This window comes from Engraulis encrasicolus, chromosome 19, assembly GCF_034702125.1.
Source record: "Engraulis encrasicolus isolate BLACKSEA-1 chromosome 19, IST_EnEncr_1.0, whole genome shotgun sequence".
Taxonomy (NCBI): domain Eukaryota; kingdom Metazoa; phylum Chordata; class Actinopteri; order Clupeiformes; family Engraulidae; genus Engraulis; species Engraulis encrasicolus.
This window is the reverse complement of record NC_085875.1, coordinates 17,977,725-18,000,373: the sequence shown is the minus strand read 5'-3', so window position 1 is coordinate 18,000,373 and position 22,649 is coordinate 17,977,725. Positions and strand designations below refer to the sequence as shown.

General features: G+C 44.5%; 3 protein-coding genes across 4 annotated transcripts in view; 2 read left to right on the top strand and 1 right to left on the bottom strand.

Moving 5' to 3' along the window:
• Positions 1–11,213, top strand: part of hectd1 (HECT domain containing 1) — a 64,512-nt gene extending 53,299 nt beyond the window's left edge. Inside the window, exons 31-41 of the mRNA XM_063183736.1 lie at positions 322–532; positions 1,131–1,216; positions 1,640–1,767; positions 2,139–2,340; positions 2,765–2,902; positions 4,982–5,655; positions 6,765–6,843; positions 7,142–7,235; positions 7,702–7,852; positions 8,771–8,915; positions 9,604–11,213. Coding sequence (XP_063039806.1) covers positions 322–532; positions 1,131–1,216; positions 1,640–1,767; positions 2,139–2,340; positions 2,765–2,902; positions 4,982–5,655; positions 6,765–6,843; positions 7,142–7,235; positions 7,702–7,852; positions 8,771–8,915; positions 9,604–9,741 — 2,046 coding nt within the window. The 3' untranslated portion in view covers positions 9,742–11,213. The remainder of the gene's footprint in view (positions 1–321; positions 533–1,130; positions 1,217–1,639; positions 1,768–2,138; positions 2,341–2,764; positions 2,903–4,981; positions 5,656–6,764; positions 6,844–7,141; positions 7,236–7,701; positions 7,853–8,770; positions 8,916–9,603) is intronic.
• The window catches only part of ap4s1 (adaptor related protein complex 4 subunit sigma 1), a 12,283-nt gene continuing 450 nt past the window's right edge, over positions 10,817–22,649 (bottom strand). Inside the window, exons 1-6 of one of the 2 annotated variants that reach the window (XM_063183735.1) lie at positions 17,851–22,649; positions 13,930–14,085; positions 13,575–13,661; positions 12,832–12,900; positions 12,585–12,596; positions 10,817–12,153 (exon numbers count right to left, since the gene is read on the bottom strand). The exon at positions 17,851–22,649 is cut by the window's right edge and continues 450 nt beyond it. In XM_063183735.1, the coding sequence (XP_063039805.1) occupies positions 12,025–12,153; positions 12,585–12,596; positions 12,832–12,900; positions 13,575–13,661; positions 13,930–14,067 (435 nt within the window). In that variant the 5' untranslated portion in view covers positions 14,068–14,085; positions 17,851–22,649 and the 3' untranslated portion in view covers positions 10,817–12,024. Of the gene's footprint in view, positions 12,154–12,584; positions 12,597–12,831; positions 12,901–13,574; positions 13,662–13,929; positions 14,086–17,102 lie in introns of both variants that reach the window. The other variant, XM_063183734.1, reaches the window with a different exon arrangement.
• strn3 (striatin, calmodulin binding protein 3) overlaps positions 16,036–22,649 on the top strand; it is a 38,149-nt gene continuing 31,535 nt past the window's right edge. Inside the window, exon 1 of the mRNA XM_063183733.1 lies at positions 16,036–16,751. Within this exon, the coding sequence (XP_063039803.1) occupies positions 16,497–16,751 (255 nt within the window). The 5' untranslated portion in view covers positions 16,036–16,496. The remainder of the gene's footprint in view (positions 16,752–22,649) is intronic.

Sequence of the window (22,649 nt, the reverse complement as noted above, 5' to 3'; positions counted from 1 at the left end):
TTTTGTGTGTAGATGTGTCTGTGTGACTTTACTTGTTACTTACGTTACTGTGTGTGTGGTGCATCACTGGAGAGTGTGAGTTGCTAGTGAATGGTACATATACATACATACTTTGTAGCTCTTTTTTTAGTAGCTAGGATTTTATTTAGCTCACGGGGGTCTTTATATTAAATAGGGGAAATGAGTTGATTGGGAGACTGTTTGAGGTGCATCTTGTTCTCTAAAGACATTCCCTCTCCTCTCCTGCTCCTTCTCCTCCCTTCTCCTATGCTGTGTGTGCTGTATCTGCATGTGTCTGGGCGTGTTGTGATGCATGTATAGGACCTTTGTGAGCGTGGCTGCCGTTTTTCGGGCTGGCAGTCTGCTCTGGCTGCACTTCAGAGCTGCGAGATCCTGACCGCGGCACGGGAGAGGGAGCTCCCGCAGGCCAAGGCCGGCACCTCGCAGAGTGCCTGCGGCGTGGAGGACGTGCTGCAGCTGCTCCGCATTCTCTACATCATCGGACGCCACGTAGCACGCAACATACACGAAGGTACAGCATGCACGTTGCCACACTCGGACTCGTGGTGCACAATCAACTGATGCTTGTGGACTCATTTGCGATCATTATGTAAAATGGAGAGGAAAGTCCCCCAAAAGTTGTGCTGCCTAGGTTGACAATGGAGAAAACTTAATTGTCGTTCCCACAGAGGTGGGGTGACACTGAGGCAAGAGGTTGCAAGCAACAGCAATGAACAGGAGTTGGATTTCCTCTCATGCACACACACACACACACACACACACACACACACACACACACACACACACACACACACACACACACACACACACACACACACACACACACACACACACACACACACACACAGACTTACGTACTGTACTGATCAATTCATTGACACAACATTCACTCAAGAGTACAGTTACAAACATAGTTATGATCAGGACTTTGCCTCAACCTAGTCAGTTTGTTGCACTCCATAGTCATTTCTGTGCGAGACCTCTAGGTGGTGCTACTGCTTTCTTTTTGTTATGTGGTTTAGCTTTTTTTCTTGTTAATGCTGTTTGGCATTCAAATTCAAATGTTGAATATTTTTCTTGTTCTTCTTCTTGTCCCCGTTCCACCTCAGAGTACCTTGAAGACCTTCAGTTTCATGCTTCGCCTGAAGAATTCACCAGCAAAAAAGTCACTACAAAGATCCTCCAGCAGATAGAGGTATGTAATGTGGTACTCGTACGGTAACACGGGGCCTTCTGGTGTTGCCCACGAGGCTGATGGGATTAACTCTGGAATGTGTCTAAGGAGAGTGGAGATGCACCCAGAAACATCCAGTAGTGACATACCTGCTCTGTCTGGGGACACATGCTTTACAAGAGCTTTGTTGCGTGTGTGTGTGCGTGTGTGTGTGCGTGCGCGTGCGCGTGCGCGCGCGCGCGCGATATATGATATGATCGTGGCTGATAGATTTCAGACCTGGGGTGTTGGCTGCTGAATTTAGATGAATGAATGATTTATTATTTTATGTTCTTAGAGAAAAGTAAATGTATGATTTGGTTCCAAATAAACCTCTCCTGGCTGGTAAAGGTTCACACCTCGTTATGCTAACTTTTGCACTGTTGTGTGTTGTGTGGTCCACAGGAGCCACTGGCCCTGGCGAGTGGAGCCCTTCCTGACTGGTGTGAGCAATTAACCAGCAAGTGTCCTTTCCTCATCCCTTTCGAGACCCGGCAACTGTACTTTACTTGCACAGCATTCGGTGCCTCAAGGTGCGTGTTGGCAGAACTGGTTTTGCCATTTCACCTTCACTTAGAATTGTATTCATTTAGCACAGAATTGGGGACAGTTATATTATATTATAATATATATGAAATGTTGTGTTTTTCTATAACAAATAGAAAGTGTGGGTGGGGGAGGGCTTACTCTGTGATTAGAGGACAGATTTTTCGTCCTTTTGTGTCGGACCTCCAACAATGCAATAGTTGATCAACTTGGCAGGCGCAAAAATATACATTTTACTGCCAGTAGGTGTGTTTGTCTATTGTCGTGGACTAGATAGGACCGGATGGACAGCATGGTGTGATAATTTATGCGGCATGATGAGATGATTGATAACCATGTGTGGGTTTTGCTTGCACAGGGCCATCGTGTGGCTACAGAACCGCCGGGAGGCCACCATGGAGCGAACGCGGCCCTCCACCACAGTGCGCAGGGACGACCCCGGGGAGTTCCGCGTGGGCCGGCTGAAGCACGAGCGCGTCAAGGTGCCACGCGGCGAGAGCATGATGGAGTGGGCCGAGAGCGTCATGCAGATCCACGCCGACAGGAAGTCTGTCCTGGAGGTGAGAAGCAGGAGAGTGCTGAACAGGGTTCCCCCACTGGGCATGGAATTGCTGGAATATCATGGAAATTCAGCGGTGTCATGGAAAAGTTATGGAATTTTATGTCTGACATGGAGTGGGAACCCTGGCTTAAGTAGAGGGAGGAAGTGGAGTAAATACAATGGTGGGATGGCGGGGAACGCGAATGTTATCATTTTATAACCCCAAGAATTTTCCCTTGTCCTTGGGTGCCAGTAGTTTTATTGTTTTAGCTTTTAACCCATTTTAGCCTAAGCCCATTTTGGAAAAGGATGCACATTAAAACATGAAATAAGTTGCATTTAAACGCGAGGACGCTCATTTTGCATTAGAATGTGTTCATTCAGCTCTAACACAAACCCTTTTTAAAAAATAAAAACTTCTCTTCTCTTCTGTTTCCGCTCAGGTGGAGTTCCAGGGCGAGGAGGGCACAGGTCTGGGCCCCACGCTGGAGTTCTATGCCCTTGTGGCGGCTGAGTTCCAGCGCACCTCCCTGGGCATCTGGCTCTGCGACGACGACTTCCCTGACGACGAGTCGCGCCAGGCGAGTATTACACACTCACGGTTCTTTCCAACATCCGGACTCGTGCCCTTGACTCGTGTTTGTGGCCTCACGCTTTACGAGATGCCCCACTTCCAAGCTTTAACCAATAAAGTTTCCCTGCGATCAACCTAGGACTTTTACCCATTCGACATCCCGATTGACGATTGCGCTTACATTTCAATTGCGCTTTTGCAAGATATTGAAATAAACCTCTGTTGTCAACGTCTTGTGATCACGAGGCCACAAGAACTTGGGGAGGAAAGGAGTTCGGAGATTGGAAAGAACCCTCAGACTCATGCGCACACTCACTCACTTGGTGGTTTATTACTTATCTGTGAAGACCTTCCTTTGGCTTCCATTGGAACATAACTAGAGAATTCTAAACTGTGTGCAGACAAAAACAATCCCTAACCCTAACCGGTCAGTAAAGAAATGTTTTTGTTTTATTTTGTTTTATTTTTTCGTTTTATCACCAACAACGAAATGACCAAAACATGACCAGACCTTTACAATACTCACAGAGGCCTTTTCTAATGGTCTACTTTATTCAGGACATGGGCCTTGCAAGTACTGTATACTGCATTAAAATCATATACACACACTCACACACACACACACACACACACACACACACACACACACACACACACACACACACACACACACACACACACACACACACACACACACACACACACACACACACACACACACACACACACACACACACACACAGAGCACTGGCTCCACCAGCTCCATGCTTCAGTAATTACAAGCATGGAAGAGGGGGAGAGGCTTTGAGGCAGAGTAATGAGACCACAGCAGAGAGGATGATTACAGTAGGCATAGTAGCACATAGCAGAGACACGGCTTGTTTACATGCATTTTTGACTTAAGATCATAGCTTCAAAATCCCATGTCCTCACAAGCCCTCTTTGCCACTACGAAGAAAAACAACATTCATGAAGAGGTGGATTTATCCGAGTGACAATTTGTCAAAGGTTGTTGGTTCAAAAAATAAATTGCTTGTATAACACAAAAGTAAGGGATACAAGGGTTGGTTTAGCCTTTTGAGAACTTGGATCTCACAATAAACAATAAAGGCACAATCCACAATAAAGACTTATCTTGTCTTATCTTATTTTAATCCAGTATAGACTGGAAATGAATGTTGGTTTTGCCTTAACTATTGCTCTCAAATTTCAAACAAGTAAGGTCGCAAAGCTGTGCTCCTAGTTAGCCACATCACTTTTAAATTTGTTTGGCCTTCTCAACCCTAGAGGGCACATTCTCACAAAGACCAAAATAATAGCAGGCTTTAATGAAGGAATTAAATGAATTGCTTACCATTTTCTTTTTTAGAACGTCTTCAAAAGGAAAACTTGCAAAGCCCTGATTACCTCGGGCATTAGGTTGCACTTATCCTGAACCCACGCTGGAAAGTCTTTGCTGGGGTCCAAGGGTTATCGGTTGAGCTGAAAAGAAACTGGTTGCCTACATGCATACACAACGCTTTCATCCAAATACTTAAGTTTTGGCACTTGTTAAAAATAAACTAAGCGGATAGGAAGAGGATGCACTCTTCCAATGAGTTGCTAGTTCACATATAGGATCTCGGCCCCTTCTTTTTATTTAGAATAGCTTAAAACAAAGTGTGTGGATTGTGGGAAGTCTAATAACCTGCTGCAATTACCGATGTCAAACTTCAATGGCCTCAGTTTAGCTAAATAATATTTAGAAGAAAGTGTTGTGTGAGGCCAATGACAGTTATTCAGCTTTATACATCCCATAGTCTGACCTGTATAGCAGAAATGTTTAGAGCCCTCTATTGAAAATCATGTCCTGACCCTTTGACACTGAAGGTGGATTGGTACAGGAGGTTGTGGAGTTGTCATTTTAGGCCCTGTAGGGTAGGGAAGGGAAGTTGCCCTGCGGAGTGTCAAATATGGGCCTTCTGGGGTAGCGGTCAGAGCCCCAGTTAATTACCTCAGATGGCCCTAAAAAAAAGACTAAGTTTCAACATCACTATTTTGTCTAAACCTCATGCCCTGACCGCATGACCCTTCTGCTGTTCTGCAGGTGGACCTGGGCGGAGGGCTGAAGCCACCCGGCTACTACGTGCAGCGCTCGTGCGGCCTGTTCCCCGCGCCCTTCCCGCAGGACAGCGAGGACCTGGAGCGCATCAGCAAGCTCTTCCTCTTCCTGGGCATCTTCCTGGCCAAGTGCATCCAGGACAACCGGCTGGTGGACCTGCCCATCTCACAGCCCTTCTTCAAGCTGCTGTGCCGCGGTGACATCAAGAGCAACATGAGCAAGCTGCTGTACCAGTCGCAGCGCAGCACCGGGGGTGGCGGCGGCCTGAGCACCAGCACCACCACCACCACCATCGACTCCACGCTCAGCGAGCGCCACTTCCTGTCCTCCGACATCCAGTCGGAGACGTCGACGGAGGAGGGGCCCGACTGCTACTCGGTGGGCAGCTTCGACGAGGACTCCAAGTGCGAGTTCATCCTGGACCCGCCCAAGCCCAAGCCGCCCGCCTGGTACCACGGCCTGCTGACCTGGGAGGACTTTGAGCTGGTCAACCCGCACCGGGCGCGCTTCCTGCGCGAGGTCAAGGAGCTGGCTCTCAAGCGCCGGCAGATCCTCAGCAGCAAGACCATGAGTGAGGACGAGAAGAACACCAAGATGCAGGAGCTCATGCTCAAGAACCCCATGGGCTCCGGGCCGCCGCTCAGCGTGGAGGACCTAGGGTGAGGAGAGCGAGGGGGAGAGAGCGAGAGAGAGGGGACCTCTGCTCTGAGTTTGTCATATTGGCCCCATTACGAGACAACTCTAAATATCAGTCAGTGCCCCTTTTTAAATGGCTAATTTTTAGAGCAAAATACCAGGCTTACTGCATATTCGGGCCAATGCGGTAGATGGCTCAGTAAGCTTGTCATGGTTTGCGTTTGAACTTGTTCTTGCTGATTTCTGTTACTGTTCCACGCCATCTCAAGCTTTATTTTGAAAAAGCAGTCAGCCCAGGGGTTACATTATGCATAGAGCTGGGTTTTAAGAGTTGTTTTGAGGATAACACATATATTTCATACATGTTGAGTGGAATTGACCATAGTATGCATACTTTATACATGTACCAGGGCTTGACACTGGCACCTGCCAACCGGCCAAATGCTGGTAAAACTTGGCTGTGGCTAGTAATACTTTCAGTGTTATTATCCAATTTGGCTGGCAATTTATTCTTTGGTATGACATACGCATCATAGTAGCCTATATTCTGTTGTTTTCCCCTTGTGCATCAATTGTTTGCATTTAAGTTCAAGAAAAAGCCCAGTAACTTAGTTTCTGTTTGCTTGATATACTTCCATGTAGAAAGCTGTACACTTATCTTGCTTTAGCACCTCATCTTTTTAGGTCAGACGTACACTTATAATAAAGAAAGAAAAAAAATATATATGTGGCTAGTGGAATACCTGAATGGCTAGTGACTTGGGAAAACCTCTAGCCGCAGTGGCCGGTGGGTGAAAAAGTTAATGTCAAGCCCTGACATGTACCTAATATTAATGTACTCAACATCCACCAGCTTTGGTCCCTCTGCGATGCTTAACTCATAAACATTATGTATTCATGACCTTTCTGCATCTGCTATTTGTCCTGGTGTGCAAGCAGATACAGGACACTGACACCAGATAGTATTTGATGCCAGATCTCTTTCCAAAGCCCATTTATGGTTTCTTTTGTCGGTCCCGCATTTGTACGTGTAGTAGGCCAATGACCTCAGACTTGCGTTTGTAACATTACACCAAAGAGCAGGCGTGAGAAGGTTTTCCTCATTCTGTGGTCTGGTGGTGTTTCCTGACAGGTTGAATTTCCAGTTCTGTCCCTCGTCCAAAGTGCACGGCTTCGCAGCTGTGGACCTCAAACCCAACGGAGAGGATGAGGTATGTGGACAGACAAGCTCAACTTAATAACACTAATCTCAGATCTTGATGGTCAAAACAAACCACACATACACAAATCAGTCATCCTTGTAATGAGGTTTTGGTAAATTCGACATGACATTTAGGCTTTTAGTCAATCATCTGGGCAATTTAGATTACCAAACAATACTGCTCGACATAAATTATGAAGTTGTGACATGGATGTATGCGTGAGGTTATTAACTTTGACTTAGCATAAGCGAGTCTAAGGAACATGAGGATGTATGTGTATTTTTAATTGTTTTGAATTCTTCTGCAGATGGTGACCATGGAGAACGCAGAGGAGTATGTAGAGCTGATGTTTGACTTCTGCATGCACCAGGGCATCCAGAAGCAGATGGAGGCATTTAGAGGTGAGACTGACAGAAGTCATAGCATGCACGGACACACAACGTTGCATTACAAATCAAGCACATCTTTACATGGAATGGTTAGTTATAATGGCTGTAAAGACGGGAGTATGAACGATATTTGTTTTTTTTCTCTTTGAGTTATCTTGTTTGGTCCAGCACCTCTGTCACTGATGTGCTTATTGAATGAGCATATTGACCAATAATGTGTAGTTCTGTCCTGTCTGTTGTCTGTCTACAGAGGGCTTTAACCAGGGCCCTAAATTATCTTTTTTCATTACCAGCCGTAATCATTCTATCCAAACACACACTCACTAATGGGTCAAAGTGGCTACTAGTAAGACTTTTCTACCAGCCAAACTGAAATTTCACCAGCATTTTGCTGGTTGGCTGGTGCTAATTTAGAGCTCTGGCTTTAACAATAATGTGTGTTCTGACCTGACCTGTCCTGTCTGGTGTGCGTCCACAGAGGGCTTTAACAGGGTCTTCCCCATGGAGAAGCTGAGCTCTTTCAGTCATAAGGAGGTGCAGATGATCCTCTGCGGGAACCAGTCTCCATCCTGGACATCCGACGACGTGCTCAACTACACAGAACCCAAATTGGGCTACACCAGAGACAGGTACACACAACTTCTAAAAATGTATTTATCATATTATTTATATATTATTATTATTATTATTATTATTATTGTTATTATTATTATTATTATTATATAATGTGAAAGGGAAATGTTTCTTGTCTAAGGACTGACATACCTTTTGTAACTGAACTTTCATAATTATAATACCTGAAATATACAATTATGATACGTCATAGAAGAACACTCGTCTAGTATGTATGAAATTCATCCACTTAACGTTCAAGTTGAAGTGCAAGAGGTGGTTACAACCCATGAAATTTGCACTGCCCTTAAGATGACCCCGTTTTTAATTTGTTTCAAATGATGAACATGTGTCATGTTTTCCAAAATACATATGTGGCTGGTTTAATAATGGCTTGAGAGAAGAGTAGTTCAGCGTAAGTGATCATTATGCTGGTTCGGGGGCATGATTTTCATGAGACCGCCATGTGTTATCATGCGGAATTCATGACATTCAGTTTTGAGGCATCCCCCCTACACACACACACACACACACACACACACACACACACACACACACACACACACACACACACACACACACACACACACACACACACACACACTGTGCAGTATCTGAGTTTATTGGAAACGGCAGAGCTTCAAAAGTCAACTGTAGCCTCAGGCAATTGGGACTTAATCGTGCCTTCTCTTCCTCTCCCCTTCTCTACTCTTCCCTTTCTCTCTTCTTCCCTTCCTCTCCTCTTCCCCTCCTCTGCTCTTCCCTTCCTCTCCTCTTCTCTTTCCTTTTCTTCTGCTCTTCCCCTACTCTCCTCTCCTCTCATCTGCTGTTCCTCTCCTCTCCTCTTTTCTCCTCTCCTCTCCTCTTCCTTCCTCTCCTCTTCCTCCTCCACCTCCTCTCCCTCTTCCTCTTCTCTCCTCCACCTCCTCGAGCAGCCCGGGCTTCTTGCGCTTCGTGCGGGTGTTGTGCGGGATGTCGTCGGACGAGAGGAAGGCCTTCCTGCAGTTCACCACCGGCTGCTCCACCCTCCCCCCCGGCGGCCTCGCCAACCTCCACCCACGCCTCACTATCGTCCGCAAGGTCTGTATGGAAACACCTTCTTTCCCCTTTTTATAATTACTTCCTTTCTGACTGATGTCACTATCGTCCACAAGGTCTGTATGAAAAGACTTTCTCACTTTTTATTACTTCCCTTAATGACTGATCTCTCTCCAACAGGGTGGTACATACTGTTAAGAGGAACGTATAGAATTGCTGTATTACGTCATGTGCCCTACATGTCATGAGTTCTATTGTCGTCCCCTTTAACTTTCAGTGATCCGATGTGGCATCTGGCTACTAAACATTTCACTGGTTAAAGTGGCTTTGAGTTCGTTATAATATGTCACCCCTCAGTTGAGTTTTGATTGGGTTCACTTTCAGGACTTGTCCATTCCTTAATTAAATAGTGACCCTATGGCTCACCGCTCCATTTGCCTTTGCACATCCAATGCCATTTCTGCATTACCACAAATGTGCCACTTACTGGGCAATGTAAACATTTTGTTGGAAAATTGTCTCTGAAGCTCTATCGTAAAACTGGAAATATAGCCTTGTATATATGCTTGTTCTCTGTGAGTACAATCTGTGATCAGCTTTGAAACTGGAAAACTGTCCAAGTTGCCCATTTCCACCCTAAAAACGAGTGTGGGGCAACGAATGCACCCTTCCTCCCTGTGATGTTTCCACAGCTCCTCACGTTCCTCCATGTGTTCCTTGTGTTTCCCAGGTGGACGCCACCGATGCCAGCTACCCCTCCGTTAACACGTGTGTGCACTACCTGAAGCTGCCGGAGTACTCCTCAGAGGACATCATGAGGGAACGACTCTTGGCCGCCACCATGGAAAAGGGCTTCCACCTCAACTGAGCATGCTCGGGGCCTGCCCTCCCCCTCGTCCTCCCCCCTCTTCCTCTTTACCTCTACCCCCAACCCCCTTTAACACATGACTTGACTTGCCCCCTTGCTGGTGAAGCCTGTTGTGTTTTGTCGCAGAAAAACAAACAAACAAACAAACAAACAAAACAAAAAATGGAAATGGGATAAAAAGAAACAGCGCCGCTCTCTGATGAAAAAGTTGTTATTTAATGCGCCCTTTACCAATAACCAGTCCCCCTTAAACCCACCACCCTCCTCGTTGTCCCACATCAACTCATCACGGGGAAGAAAGAAAAAAAAATCCATGTTCAACTCTACTAGCTACTGATCCAAGAGGGGCTGTGAAGCCCATGGAGGAGACACGTGTACACAAAACACACTTCATGAAAAATGATATGTAATGCTCCCCTACCAAAAAAAACCCATCCCCAACCCCACCTCCTTACCTCATTGTTCCAGATGAATTTATCACAGAAAAAAACAAAAACAAAGCAGCTGTATGTTTGGCTCTAATAGCTACTGATACAATAGGACACAGTGTAAGGACACAGTGACAAAGAAAGACACGCGTTATACACACAAACACAGTTGCCGCGAACACATTCTCTTGCGCGCACGCGCTCGCTCCTCTCACACCCACATGCTGTTGCGCTGGCACAGGGCTGCTGAAGGGCTTGAGTGACAGGTGGCTTGGCCACGCCCCTCCGCTGCTGTGTTGGTTCATTCTCTGGCTGTGAGCATCTGTGTAAAGTTCAACATAGTTTTATTTTTCTGCCCCCAAGGCTCCCCCCCCCCTCCCTCCCTCTCTCCCCTGTTTTTTTGCCGCCACTGTTCTGACCGCATTTTTTTTTTTCTTTCCTCCTATTAATCGCCCTCTGTCAACTCAGTTGGGTCTGTTTGAATGATGGTTGAAGTGAGAGGGGTGGCTGTAAGGCACCTGCTTAAGTAGAGCTGATACTCCCATGTTTCAGCATTCCTCCACCTCCCCGGCAACCACCTCCTCCCCCCAAAGTAACAAGTTTTAAGTTTTACTAGTGCCTGCATTGTTTGAACTGTTAGGATTTTTGTTTTCTCCTTTCATTTTACTTAATCTTTACAGCATACAATCATGCACATGCTTACTCCACCCCTCCCCTCCTCCGTTTCCTCCTCCTCCGTATTTGTTTTGCTTTTGTTAACGTGTGAGTATGTTTTGATTGTCCATTGCCCAGCTACAAGGATCAAAGTCCCTGAGTGCATTTGTGTAATTTTACAATAAAGCTATAGAGACAAAAAAACACTGGTTCTGTGTGCAAGGCACATTTAAGACAAAAAAGCAAGCTATGCTTTCCCTTGTATTTTCTTTGTATATTATAAACATTTATTTAACTCAAGTTGCAGTTTGAAGTAAACAAATATTTTCAAATGTGTATGCTCAGAAAGAAAAAAATGGGAAAAAAATAATTAAAAATGTTTGCAAAGTACTTCTGTTGTCATGCCACTTTTCTTTTTGTTGCTTGAATGTCCTAACCAGCTATGCTGGCGTGAGTCTTTTGTTCGTCTTTCCTGATAGCGGTGAAAAGCCTCATGTTGTAGGCAGAAAAAAAAGTTCTTGAAAAGCGACACAAAGTGTTCTTGGTCATACCAAGGCCCATTACTCCATGGCAGGACCACCTCTGTCCTGTCACAACATGCATGGAATGACATGACTGTCAGTCATGTCTCGCTCGTCTTAAAGAGAAACCTCTCTCTCTCGATGCACGAGTCAAACTACCGGTACTTTCTACTGAGCTCTTGCCACAGTGTTGTACTGCCGCCCTCCGTGAAGAAGAAAACGGTTTCCCCGCTGTCGACCAATGAGACTTGTGTGGCTTTTCCCCCCATTCAACATCTCAATTGATAATGAGAGAACGACCTTTTGAAATGTGTTCTTGCAAGATATTGGTTAACATGATGTCGTCTTGTGTCATGAGACCAGAGGTCACAGGAAAGGACATGAGTGCCTTGACTTGTACCCTTGGGGTTCAACTCAATATCCAACCTCCCATCCTCCCCTTTTCCTTGTGGCCTCGTGAGGCAAGGCAAGATGTCGTCGATGATAGGAGTTTAATTCAATATCTCGCAAAAGCACAATTCAAAGGTCATTTCCTCGTTTGCAAGCGTAATACTGAACGGGGAAAAGTACCCCAAAAGTTGTTCTGGCTAGTCTGACAGCGGGGAAACTTGAGGTGAGGCCACGAGCATAAGGATAGGACTGAGGTTAGATATTGAGGTGAGGAGGGGGGGGGGGGTGTCTCAGCTCTCTGCCATCTTGTCCAGGACGAGCAGGGGCGCTAGAATTCTGCTCTTGTTGGTCTCCACCACGTGGCCGTTCAGGATCATCTCGTCCAGGATGATATGCACTTTATCCAGGTTAAACATGATCTGAGCCCGCCGAGTTAAGGGACAACACCACTTCCCATCAAGGCCTATATTTATAGGAAACTGGTGTTTTTATGCTGTAACAAACTTTGCTGTTACACCACATGTATGGGTTATGATTAACTCTTTAAAGTAGACTAATAACCAGTTACCACTAGACTGGACTAATCGTATTACTTGTGTGTTCCAAGTTTAAACATTATGCAATGCTGCTGTGACCAAACAGTCCTCAGTTTGTCCTGATGTATGCAAGAGCCGAGGTTACCCTGAAGTTATGTTAATTATCTTCATTTCAGCTGAGCTTATCTGTACTACATGTTTAGGTAACGGTGAGAACAAACATGATGATGGCCCTGTGTCACAGTATGCAAGTTCAAGTTAATAGATAACATGACAAACACCATGACCCAGCTTTGTGGAGGAGGAAAGGATACGTCCAGTTCACTCTGTGGGATACAAAAAGTCAGTGTTACTTAACCCAATTTTAAACGGATGCATTACGTAGAAGTACTGTTATGGATGTAATGACAACACAAGTAGTATGATATTGCATGGTTCCAATTACATATTGCATCGTTGTAATTACATTAGTACAGTACTTCCACTTCATACATCTCTGCTTTAGTTTGTAAAGCTTGTAACTAACAAAAATTATTTGACTAATGGAATATCCAGTCTTACCACACGGCTGAAGTATTTGTCCAGGACCTCAACAAAGTTGTGCATCAGCTCATAAATAGAGAGTTCATTCTACAGCAGAAAATAAATGAATTCGTTACATTATCATGTATAAACAAACAACAACAACAACAACAAAGACTTTTTCAACATAATCATATTAAACTTCTATTCGCCATAAGGGTATGAGTTACCCATCTCACATGATCGAATCATAGATTTTGCAGTAGGCCAACTATTGACCATGGCTCATTAATGTGTGCAAATGGTTTTGATCAAATGTTTGAAGATTTACATTCATCTAGGTCAGGGTTTCCCAAACTGGGGTGGGTGCACCCCTGGGGGTGCGTGGCCTGCTACAAGGGGGTGCACGAGCTGAATTGGACAATGGCGGATATGTGTGTTTTATTCAGCATTAATGAAAAAGAAGTCGTTTTTAATTGTATGGTGAATTGTGTGCTTGAAGAAACATCAATTCTATTGGAAATGAGGCTACCACAAATGGCTTTGCATAATTTGTGATGATTTGTGCAGTGAAACCATACCTAAGTGGCCATCAGCACACCAACACATTCGCTTAGGGGGTGCGCGAATCACATTGAAATGTACAAGGGGGTGCACAGGGGGGAAAGTTTGGGAAACCCTGATCTAGGTCATTGAATTTCAAATGACGTCAATAAAGTCCAACAACATTCCTGAAGAAAAAACATGCTAGGCTCTGAAAGACATTTGGCCCAGACTCTTACCTCCGTGTCTGTGATGCCAACCACTATATACAGGCCTGCATATTGCCTGTAGACCAGCTTATAATCTTTATACTCCACAAACGAACACTGCAAAGTAACAAAGGAACATTTTATCTGCATTCACAAAAAGTTAGAGATATTTGGCCTGTGATAAAACATAACAAAGTTAATTCGTTTAAAGTGAATTTGTGTAAAGTAGCAAAAGTGTAAAGATGCTACTGTGCCTCTATGCTATAAGATGAGGTTGAAGATGAGGAATTGTGCAAGGCTATTTTCTCAGGTTTCCTGATATTACACATGAAACCCAATATTTTTGGAAACAGTAAATAATCAGACATGCGTAGAAGTGCCGAACCTCATCCTTGCGCCGTGAGAGGCATCCCTTGACCACGTCTGCCTCTAGGGCTGCCCGTTTATTGATGTCCACGTTATCGTAGTACTTGGAGAGCCGAGTCTGACCCTGTTTGTTCACCATCAGGAAGAACTTAATCATGATGACGGTTGGGATGGCCTGGAGAGAGACGTGAAACACCTCAGACATTACACACTGACATACATATGTGTAGCAATCATCAACCTCATGACTATTGTCCTTAATAAATATTGTCTAAACATGTACCTACATATTTATTAACTGTAAGCTTTGAAAACACTAGATGCTGCATCTTTGTTACATACATACATTCCAGTGTTTCCCATACATTGAGGAAACTATGGCGGCCCGCCATAGTTTAAATTTGGCCGCCATAGTTTCCGAAAATGTAAAAAAAATAAAAAAAATAAAAAAATAAATTTTTTATTTTTTTTTACGATTTCCGTTTTTGTTAAAAACGATTTGAATTACGATTTCCTTCGCATTTTCCTCCTGGAGTAAATACATCCTATAGAGAAAACCACAAGTGCTTGAAAGACAGAGGGATCAAAAGCCTAGTCAAGTTGTTGTAGTTAACTTGGGTTTGGGAGCAATAATAAAAAAAAAACCTTCAGAGAAGGGACAGTTGGGATGAGTTTACTAACACTCCCCAGGCTTTGTTTTACAGTTGTAATGAGTTAGGTGACAGGCCTTCATTGGCACGGCAGAGGTTATGTAGCCTTCTTTCTCAAAATATAAATGGCTGAAATGTAGGCCTAGGCCTATAGTTTCTCCATGCGCCAATGTCATACTGTACTCATTGTTTTGCCATTTTGCATTTACACTGCGTGAATACACCCCCCACCCCCCAAGGCCCGCGTGAAAAGACCCCCCCCCCCCCCGGAAAAAAAAATCCCGGCTGCCCCCATAGTTTCCAAAATTTCTGTGGGAAACACTGCATTCAAATGGTGAATTGCAATACCTGAGGAGAGATTAGAGACAACCATCGAGTCAAGTTTATTTATATAGCCTATTTCATACAAAATAAGGCAACCCAACGTGCTTTACAAATTCTAGCCCAGTGGAAGCCTTTATAAATAAACACAACAGGGCCAAGTATTGATCCTTGGGGGCCACCACATGTTAGCGTTGTAGACACTGAAGCAAAGTTTCCAATAGAGACATGAAAGCTTCTGCTCTGTAAGTATGATTTAACCATCTAGAGTCAGATTACACAGTGTAATTCATTTGTGTAGCAGTCATACTCATAATCACTAACTATTGTCTAAACATTCATTAACCTCATATTCAGTTTTTAAATCACTTGAAACACGTTCGTCACATACATTCAAATGGTAGCTTGGGAGGTCTGAAGAGAGATGAGATATACTCCCTCTGATGAACAGTATCTCAAACTACCCATTGACATTTGTTTAACACAGTCACTGTGTCTTCTATTGTCTGAATGTTAATTAAACTCGCAATATTCAGATTTTCCTTCCGTTCTTTTTTTATCATTTGATGTTATAATTTCATCTTTCCTATATAAATTCAAAGCAGTGCAAATAGGATCTGATCTGATGTGCTGACAATGACAAGGTTCACCATACTTAAATTGTTGTGGAAAAGGGAGGCTGTAAAATGCTTCATCAGCAGCACAGCAAACTCTGAGCACAGCACAAGAGTTTCTGCAAATCTTTAACTTGACTTGCTGAGTCAGCTGACTTTCACATGCACCCCATATCTGTGTATAAAGACAGTGTTAACAAAACATTGGTAAGCTGTACAGTAAATAGGAGGCCTAGGCCGATCAAAGAACTGCACTAGACAATTAACCAAACTCACTGTGATGATTATCACTATTGAGTTCAAGTGAATGAATTTACCTGGGAAATTAAGACTAAATGTGCAGCTGTTTTAAATGTCACATTTTTCATTCCAACAACAAACGCCTTCAACTTAGTTGCGGAGAATACATAAAGCACATCTTATTATGACTCTTTAATGTGATCAAATATATTTTATCATTAATAAAACATTTAGTATTATCCTAGGGGCTATTTGTTTTCTCTATGGCAACTAAACTACAGTGGGTTCTTTTCTATGTTGGGGGCCTCTTGTTGAGCTTCACAATCACTTGCATAGCAACTATACATATTTGAGGGCCACATTTTATGTCACAAGTTTGTGCCCAAACCATCTTTGGATTGAGCGCAGTGCAACGCAACGCCACACGCATGCTTGCCCCTCGCACAGCTGCTGTATTTGGATGACTGACTGAGCGAGGGCTGGGTGAATACGTCCCATCATGCAGTGCGGGCCAATTCTTCCTCACCCCCGCAGTGAGTAAGCCAGGAGGAGACTCTCATCCAAGGATCGCACTAATGGCGGCCGGCAAATCCGTGCGCTGACATCAAATCCATAATAGAGCGCCGCCTCTATAAACACCCACTGAGACATCTCAGTGTAGGGTTCTAGTAGTGTCGCTTATCAAGGACCGTTTCAGTGGGACGCGAAGTACTGGGTGAAATTGTCCAGTTACTTCAACTGAGACTTTCCAGTTTAGAAAAATGGATGAACACCCCGGCGGAGGAGGAGTAGGAATGGCCGCCCCAAGACAGCAGCAAGCCCAGCAGCAGGGGAATAACAACGTTAATCCTCAACTCGGTGGAGGGGGTGGTGGTATGATGGTCCAGCAACAACAAGATGAGATGCCTCGGCCTCAGCAATATACAATCCCCGGGATTTTACATTATATTCAACACGAATGGGCCCGTTTCGAGATGGAAAGGGCTCATTGGGAAGTGGAGAGGGCCGAGCTTCAGGTATCAAATAGCACACATTGGGTAGCTAGCAAGCTAACATTAGCTGACTGGGTTGTTGACACGTTAGCGCACTAGCTAACTCGTTCAGCAAATTAACGCAATGATTGAATGCTCTATTTCACACAGAGACTAAAATGTATTTACGCTATTCCTCTTGCACATTTGTTTTACTCTTATACACAAGCTATTTTACATGGTCATTTATCATTTGTGAAATACCCTGCCCGTTAACTTGATGCTAACCATGTTAGCACCTAGCGCAACTACATAGTCCTGTGCTAGACGTTGTGTCATCCATGCAGTTAAGAGGAGTGGAGAAATGCTGAGGTTATTGAGATACTCTTATCTTACCACTGATTTCTAGACAACTCTTTTGCCTTGGTGATTTGTCAGGTTCCCGTTATTAGCACAGTACGTAATTGTCTAAATCAAGAAACCCAACTCGAATGCAGCCAACTGACTGTCAACTAATCTCTCGTGCAGCCATTTTGGTTTGGTCAACATGGCGTCTACTTGGCTAGGTCCTCTGTCTTAGTCATTATTTAGCTAAGAAGCCCGACACTGCCATTGAACCTATTCATGAAATATTTTGCTGCCACAATAAACATTTGCCGATATATTTTAAGACGGCATTGAGGAAGTCATCATGCTTGGCAATAATAATGAATAGAGCTGGCATAACATCCATGTCCGAACCTTTAAGAATTGCTAACTAGCTAGGTGAGAAATATTACTGAATGGCAAAGTACGGCAGTCATTGTGTGACGGACAATCGCATGCCTTATTGAGTTGACAAGTCACTTAATCGCTTGCTGAAAACTGTTTTGGTGGTACACATGTAACAGTTTGAAAAACCTCATCGGTCTGTTGTTGCGCATAAGTGTTTGCTCATTTGACTGCTGGGTAGCAAAGTTAGCTAGCCAACTAGTGCTAGCTCTTTTACTTGATGGGGGACTGTCTGAGATGGGAAAGTCAACCGCAGTAAATTAGTCATGTAACACTCAGCTTAAATCACTAAGCTTGACATCACCAGCATTATCAGCTACATTAACCCTTCTTTGTAGCAGACCTGGTACCCAGTATACACAAAGTGACTTACAAAATGGATTCACACAAAGGAGACGTATGTCTGTTGGGAAAATAAATCTGTATCCGAATGAGTGGACATTGCATGCATTGCATCCACTGCGAAGTGAAGATTAGGGCTTCGGCACCTCTCTGTGACACTCCCAATACCTTTCAAGTGTACTGTAGGCCAAAAGATAATGGATGATTGATGTCTAGGTGGAGCTCAAAACCACTCCTTATTTGAGATTAAAAATAAATTTGGAAAACCATTAACTGAGATTTGCTTTTTGTACTACATGAACAAGCCAAAACAGTCCTAAAGCATTTAATTATAATTGAAAATGGAAATCATCCCAATTCTCTCAAGCGTTTACTTTATTGTGTTCATATTCCATGTTTTGTGACGCTTGACGCTGTCAAGAAGACATGTTGCTGTGAAGCAGTGGTTTGAAGGCATGAATTTGTAGGCGTTTTTGGGAAGGGGAGGGGGGCTGTGCTGTGGCTGTTGTGTGTCCACATGCCAGAGTCCACAAGTACAAGTGGAAGCGTTGGAGTGTTTTTTTCGCCTACCCTCTCCCCTTGCTCCAACTTGCACAGTGAGGCAGGCATACCTTCAGCATGACTCTCACCTCAATGGCCTACCACCGTTTCTGGCAAGACACATTGGAATGCCACTTGTTGACTCGTTTCCATTTCATTCACGAGTGAGCGCTAGGCCTCCAGACAACTCTGTGCTTGCTGCTCAAACTATTTCTAGTAGTAAATGAGGGACCTAGGGCCTGTCATTTTTTACATCATAAGCCCTGTTTGAGATCCAGAATTGCAGTGTGGTTTGGTTGCTTAACAAGGAGTCAAGTCTGGAAGACATGGATTCTTCATTGTAGAGATGCCACTTCTGTTGGATACATGTTGATGACCTGTTGATGATAACGGGAGCGTACCTATGTTCCCCGGGTCCTATGTTCCTTGATCTTTGTATGGGACCGGGGAACATACATTGTAGGACCCTTTTTCTAAATAAGGGTTCTATGTTCCTCGGATTGTATGTTTCAGAGTTTTCAAATTGTGCCCTTCCCAAAACCATCCCTAAACCTAACCTGTCAGTAATGCAATGTTTCTGAGTTGTAAATTTGTGCCCTGACCAAAACCATCCCTAAACCTAACCTGTCAGAGGTGCAACAACAACCTGCGCTTTGCCATTCGGCAGCAGTCTACTTGGAAGCAGAGGGGAACATAGAACCCTTTTTTGAAAAAAGGGTCCTAAGTCCCCCAGTTGCGGGGAACATAGGACCCGGGGAACATAGGGATGACCTCGATGATAACTATGGCTAACACAATTCTTTCTGTTGGAAGTAACATTTGAGGAGGACACAGTGTCATTAAAGCTGAACTTTAAATGGCATTTGTATCCTTAAATGTCAAGAGTGTCAGAATGCACGACTGATTCTGTTGTCTGTGTCTTAGAAGTGAGCATGTTTTGTCTTCAATTCATCTTTAATTACTTATTTGGGTGCAAATTCATGGCATCAGAGAATCTGGAAGAGAATCACACTCACTTGCTTCCCCTGATACTTTTGCTTTTAAAGACTATTGAACTCTGCCCAACATAACACACCATGTCTGTGTATCCCCGAGTGCTTCATTGGACCCTGTAAAACGTGTGTTTCCTTGTTGTGTTTTTATTCAGACAACATTCACACAAGCATCCTAAGTCTCATACCTTGTTTGTTTTCATTGTCTCCAGTCATACCAGTCTTGTGGTCATGGCTTAGCTTGCCTCGTAATAAAATATGTTGAATGTGGTGGGCGTGAGACTGCAGTGAGACTGTGTCTGGCTGGCCATTATATCATCCCCCAACCAACGTCCACAGCGGGGGAAATCATGGTGATGTGGTGTGGGTTAGATAGATGTGGTTTGTAGGTCAAAGCAGGGCCGTCTGCCCCATCACTCCTCATCCTCCTTCTTGTCCCTGGCCTGTCCTTCTCTGTCTCCCTCGGTCTCTCTCTTGTCCGATTCTATCTTTCCCTGTCTGTTTCTCATGCGTGCGTCTGTCTCTCTCTGAGTTTTCTCTTCGTTGTATTGTCTGTCTCTCTGTCTCTCTCTCTCTCTCTCTCCGTCTCTCTCTTCCTTCCTATCTTTCAAGTCCCTCGATTGCTCTCTCTTTCTCCCCCTGTCTCCGTCTCATTCTCTCTACACTTTCTTTATTTTTCTCTCTCTCTCTCTCTACACGCTCTTATTGCCCACCCCTTCCCCTTCCCTCAAGCCTGTATAGCCCAGCATCACCGTTAATCTGTGACCTTGCTGGAAATTCTGCACAGCTACACACACAATCACATACATGCAGCCCACCCCCCATCATATCTCTCAAACAGGAACCTCTGTAAGACATGGGCTGAATGCTCCATTGGAATGTTCCAGAACCTTGAGTCATTTGTTCTGCACACCCTGGCAGCCATCCAAAGGGCCCTGGACCACTTTTTTTGGAGTGGGGGATTCTCAATCATCTCTTGTGTGGAAGCATGTCCGGGTTTGCGTGTGCATGTGTGCAGTGCTTGTCACAGCTCACTCTCTGAGCTCATGTGCACTACCAGTGTTTCCTCTACCAAGCCCACCACCCTCCAGTACCCCAAGCACACCACGCCCCACCCCGCCTCACATCCCCCAGCCTGCCTCCCCAGACCCCCTTTTCCTCTGCTGCCTGTGTGTGAGCTGAGGACAGACGACCCGCAGCTGCTTCTTGCCATATGGATCCTATCCCATTTGTTGACCTTCCTCCTCGGATCCCCCGCACACAACCTCCCCTGCAACCATTGCTGTAACTCTCTCTCTTTCTCTTTTTCTCTCACTCACTGTCGTTTCACTCTGGCTCAGTCCGCTGACAGATCTCATGGACTTTGTGCAGGGCCATCTTGAAATGCGTTGTGTGTCCGCTCATTCCGATGTCCTCTGCAAAATGTTCAGAAATGTTACATTTCTGAACATTTCAGCGAGGACAACGGAATGAGCAGACACACAACGCATTCAAATGTTGAACTTCTACAGCAGCAATAAATCCATCAGCGAATCAGACTTTGTGTATGCTGTCATGCCTGCTGTCATTCAAAAACGGCCATCACAACACATTGTTTTGACAGACCTGGATGACAGACACATTTGATTTGCCCAGATATTGCGTTGGCACCTGACTCTTGTTGACCTAGGTTACCCTCTGATGAGGATAAGCTGTCCAAGGCCAGACGCAGGACTGACCAGAACCCCGTTTCTCGAAAGCATCGCTGCTAACCATTTAGCAATTTATAAGGTTTCCAATGAGAAATTGCATTGCAACGACGTTACTTAGTTAGCAATGGTGTTGTTGAGAAACGCGCGCCTGGTCCAGGTCCAGGGGAGGAGCACCTCCTCACCTGCAGCTCAGGCCTTCAGACACATCCCAGATGGCCGTAGAGGCTGCATGCGGTAGGTGTCAGGGCTTGACGGTGAACTTATTTGCTCCCCAGCCACTGTGGCTAGTAGGGCTGTAACGATATTGTATCGGATCGAGAAATCGCAATGTCATGAAATGGTGCATATCGAACCGTAGGTCAGAAATCTCAATACCGAATCGTGAGTTGAGTGCATCATTACAGCCCTAGTGGCTGGCTAGTGATTTTCCTGGCCATTTAGCCTTTCTACTAGATAGAGTTCTGCTTTCTTTAGAACATTATTGCATTTCATTTTAAATACAAACAATTGATGCAACTACTGTGATTTGTCACACCAAAGAATAATTTACCCGTCAAAGTGGCTAGAGAGACAGAAAGTGCTACTAGCCACAGCCAAGTTTTGTAAGCTTTTGGCCTGTTGGCAGGTGCCAATGTCAAGCCCTGATAGGTGTATAAAATTAGAAAAAAAAACTTCTGTAGGTACAGTGGAATACCTGATAAAGCAACTTCTGTTGTTCTTGCATCATGAATATACCGCGTATACTCCCCTGCTGCTCTATCAGGCCTACTTGGAATCAGGAATGTTTATTTAATGTAGTCATTGGCTAACGGCTCTCACACAAACATGGAAACTTCTTCTCTGGATGGTGTACTAACAGTGGCAGTCTTAGACGGCGCTAAATCTTCCTTTGTTTTGTCACATCTTGAACAAACATTAGCCTTAGCTAAGCAGTGTGTTGTCATCACCGATAGGACCAATACATACGATTGTTTAAGAACGTTCACAACATGACAGGATACTAAGTAGGCCTTTGAAGCGGTTTGTGAAATTGGGATGGGTTTTTCTTGACCTCATGGAAATGTTTGTAGTCCACTACCATACAAATCCACAATCTAGTGAAGTACAGGTTTATAGAACCCTGGTTTGGTTTCATAGAACCCCTGTTTGTGACAGAACCTCTTATTTTCTTCCTATAATGGAAGGTAGTAGGTCATGCGTAAGATTACCATCATGCGGTATAGCTCTGATATGTGATAGGACTGAGCCATATGGCATTGTCCGTTTTCCCCCAATTTCAGTTCCTGTCGGTGTAGTTATTGCACCTTGGCATTGTCGGCCGGTAAAGCTCAAGGTGTGTGTGCGTATGTGTTTGTGTGTAAGCTTTGGCGTATTTTGTCACTAGAGCATGGCCTTGTTCTGTGTGTTTCTGAGAGAGGGAGAGGGAACTTGTCTGAGCAGCTCGTGTTGTTGCAGTATTCTCATGTTCCGCAGCATTCTTTTTCTCCAGTGGTCCAAAGTGTATGGAAGTGGACCGTCCTGTATTTAGACTGTGTGTGTGTGTTGAAATCAGAGGCCGTCGTCATGCTTTGGCTTTGGCACAACTCGTTCCCCCCCTTCTGTAAATG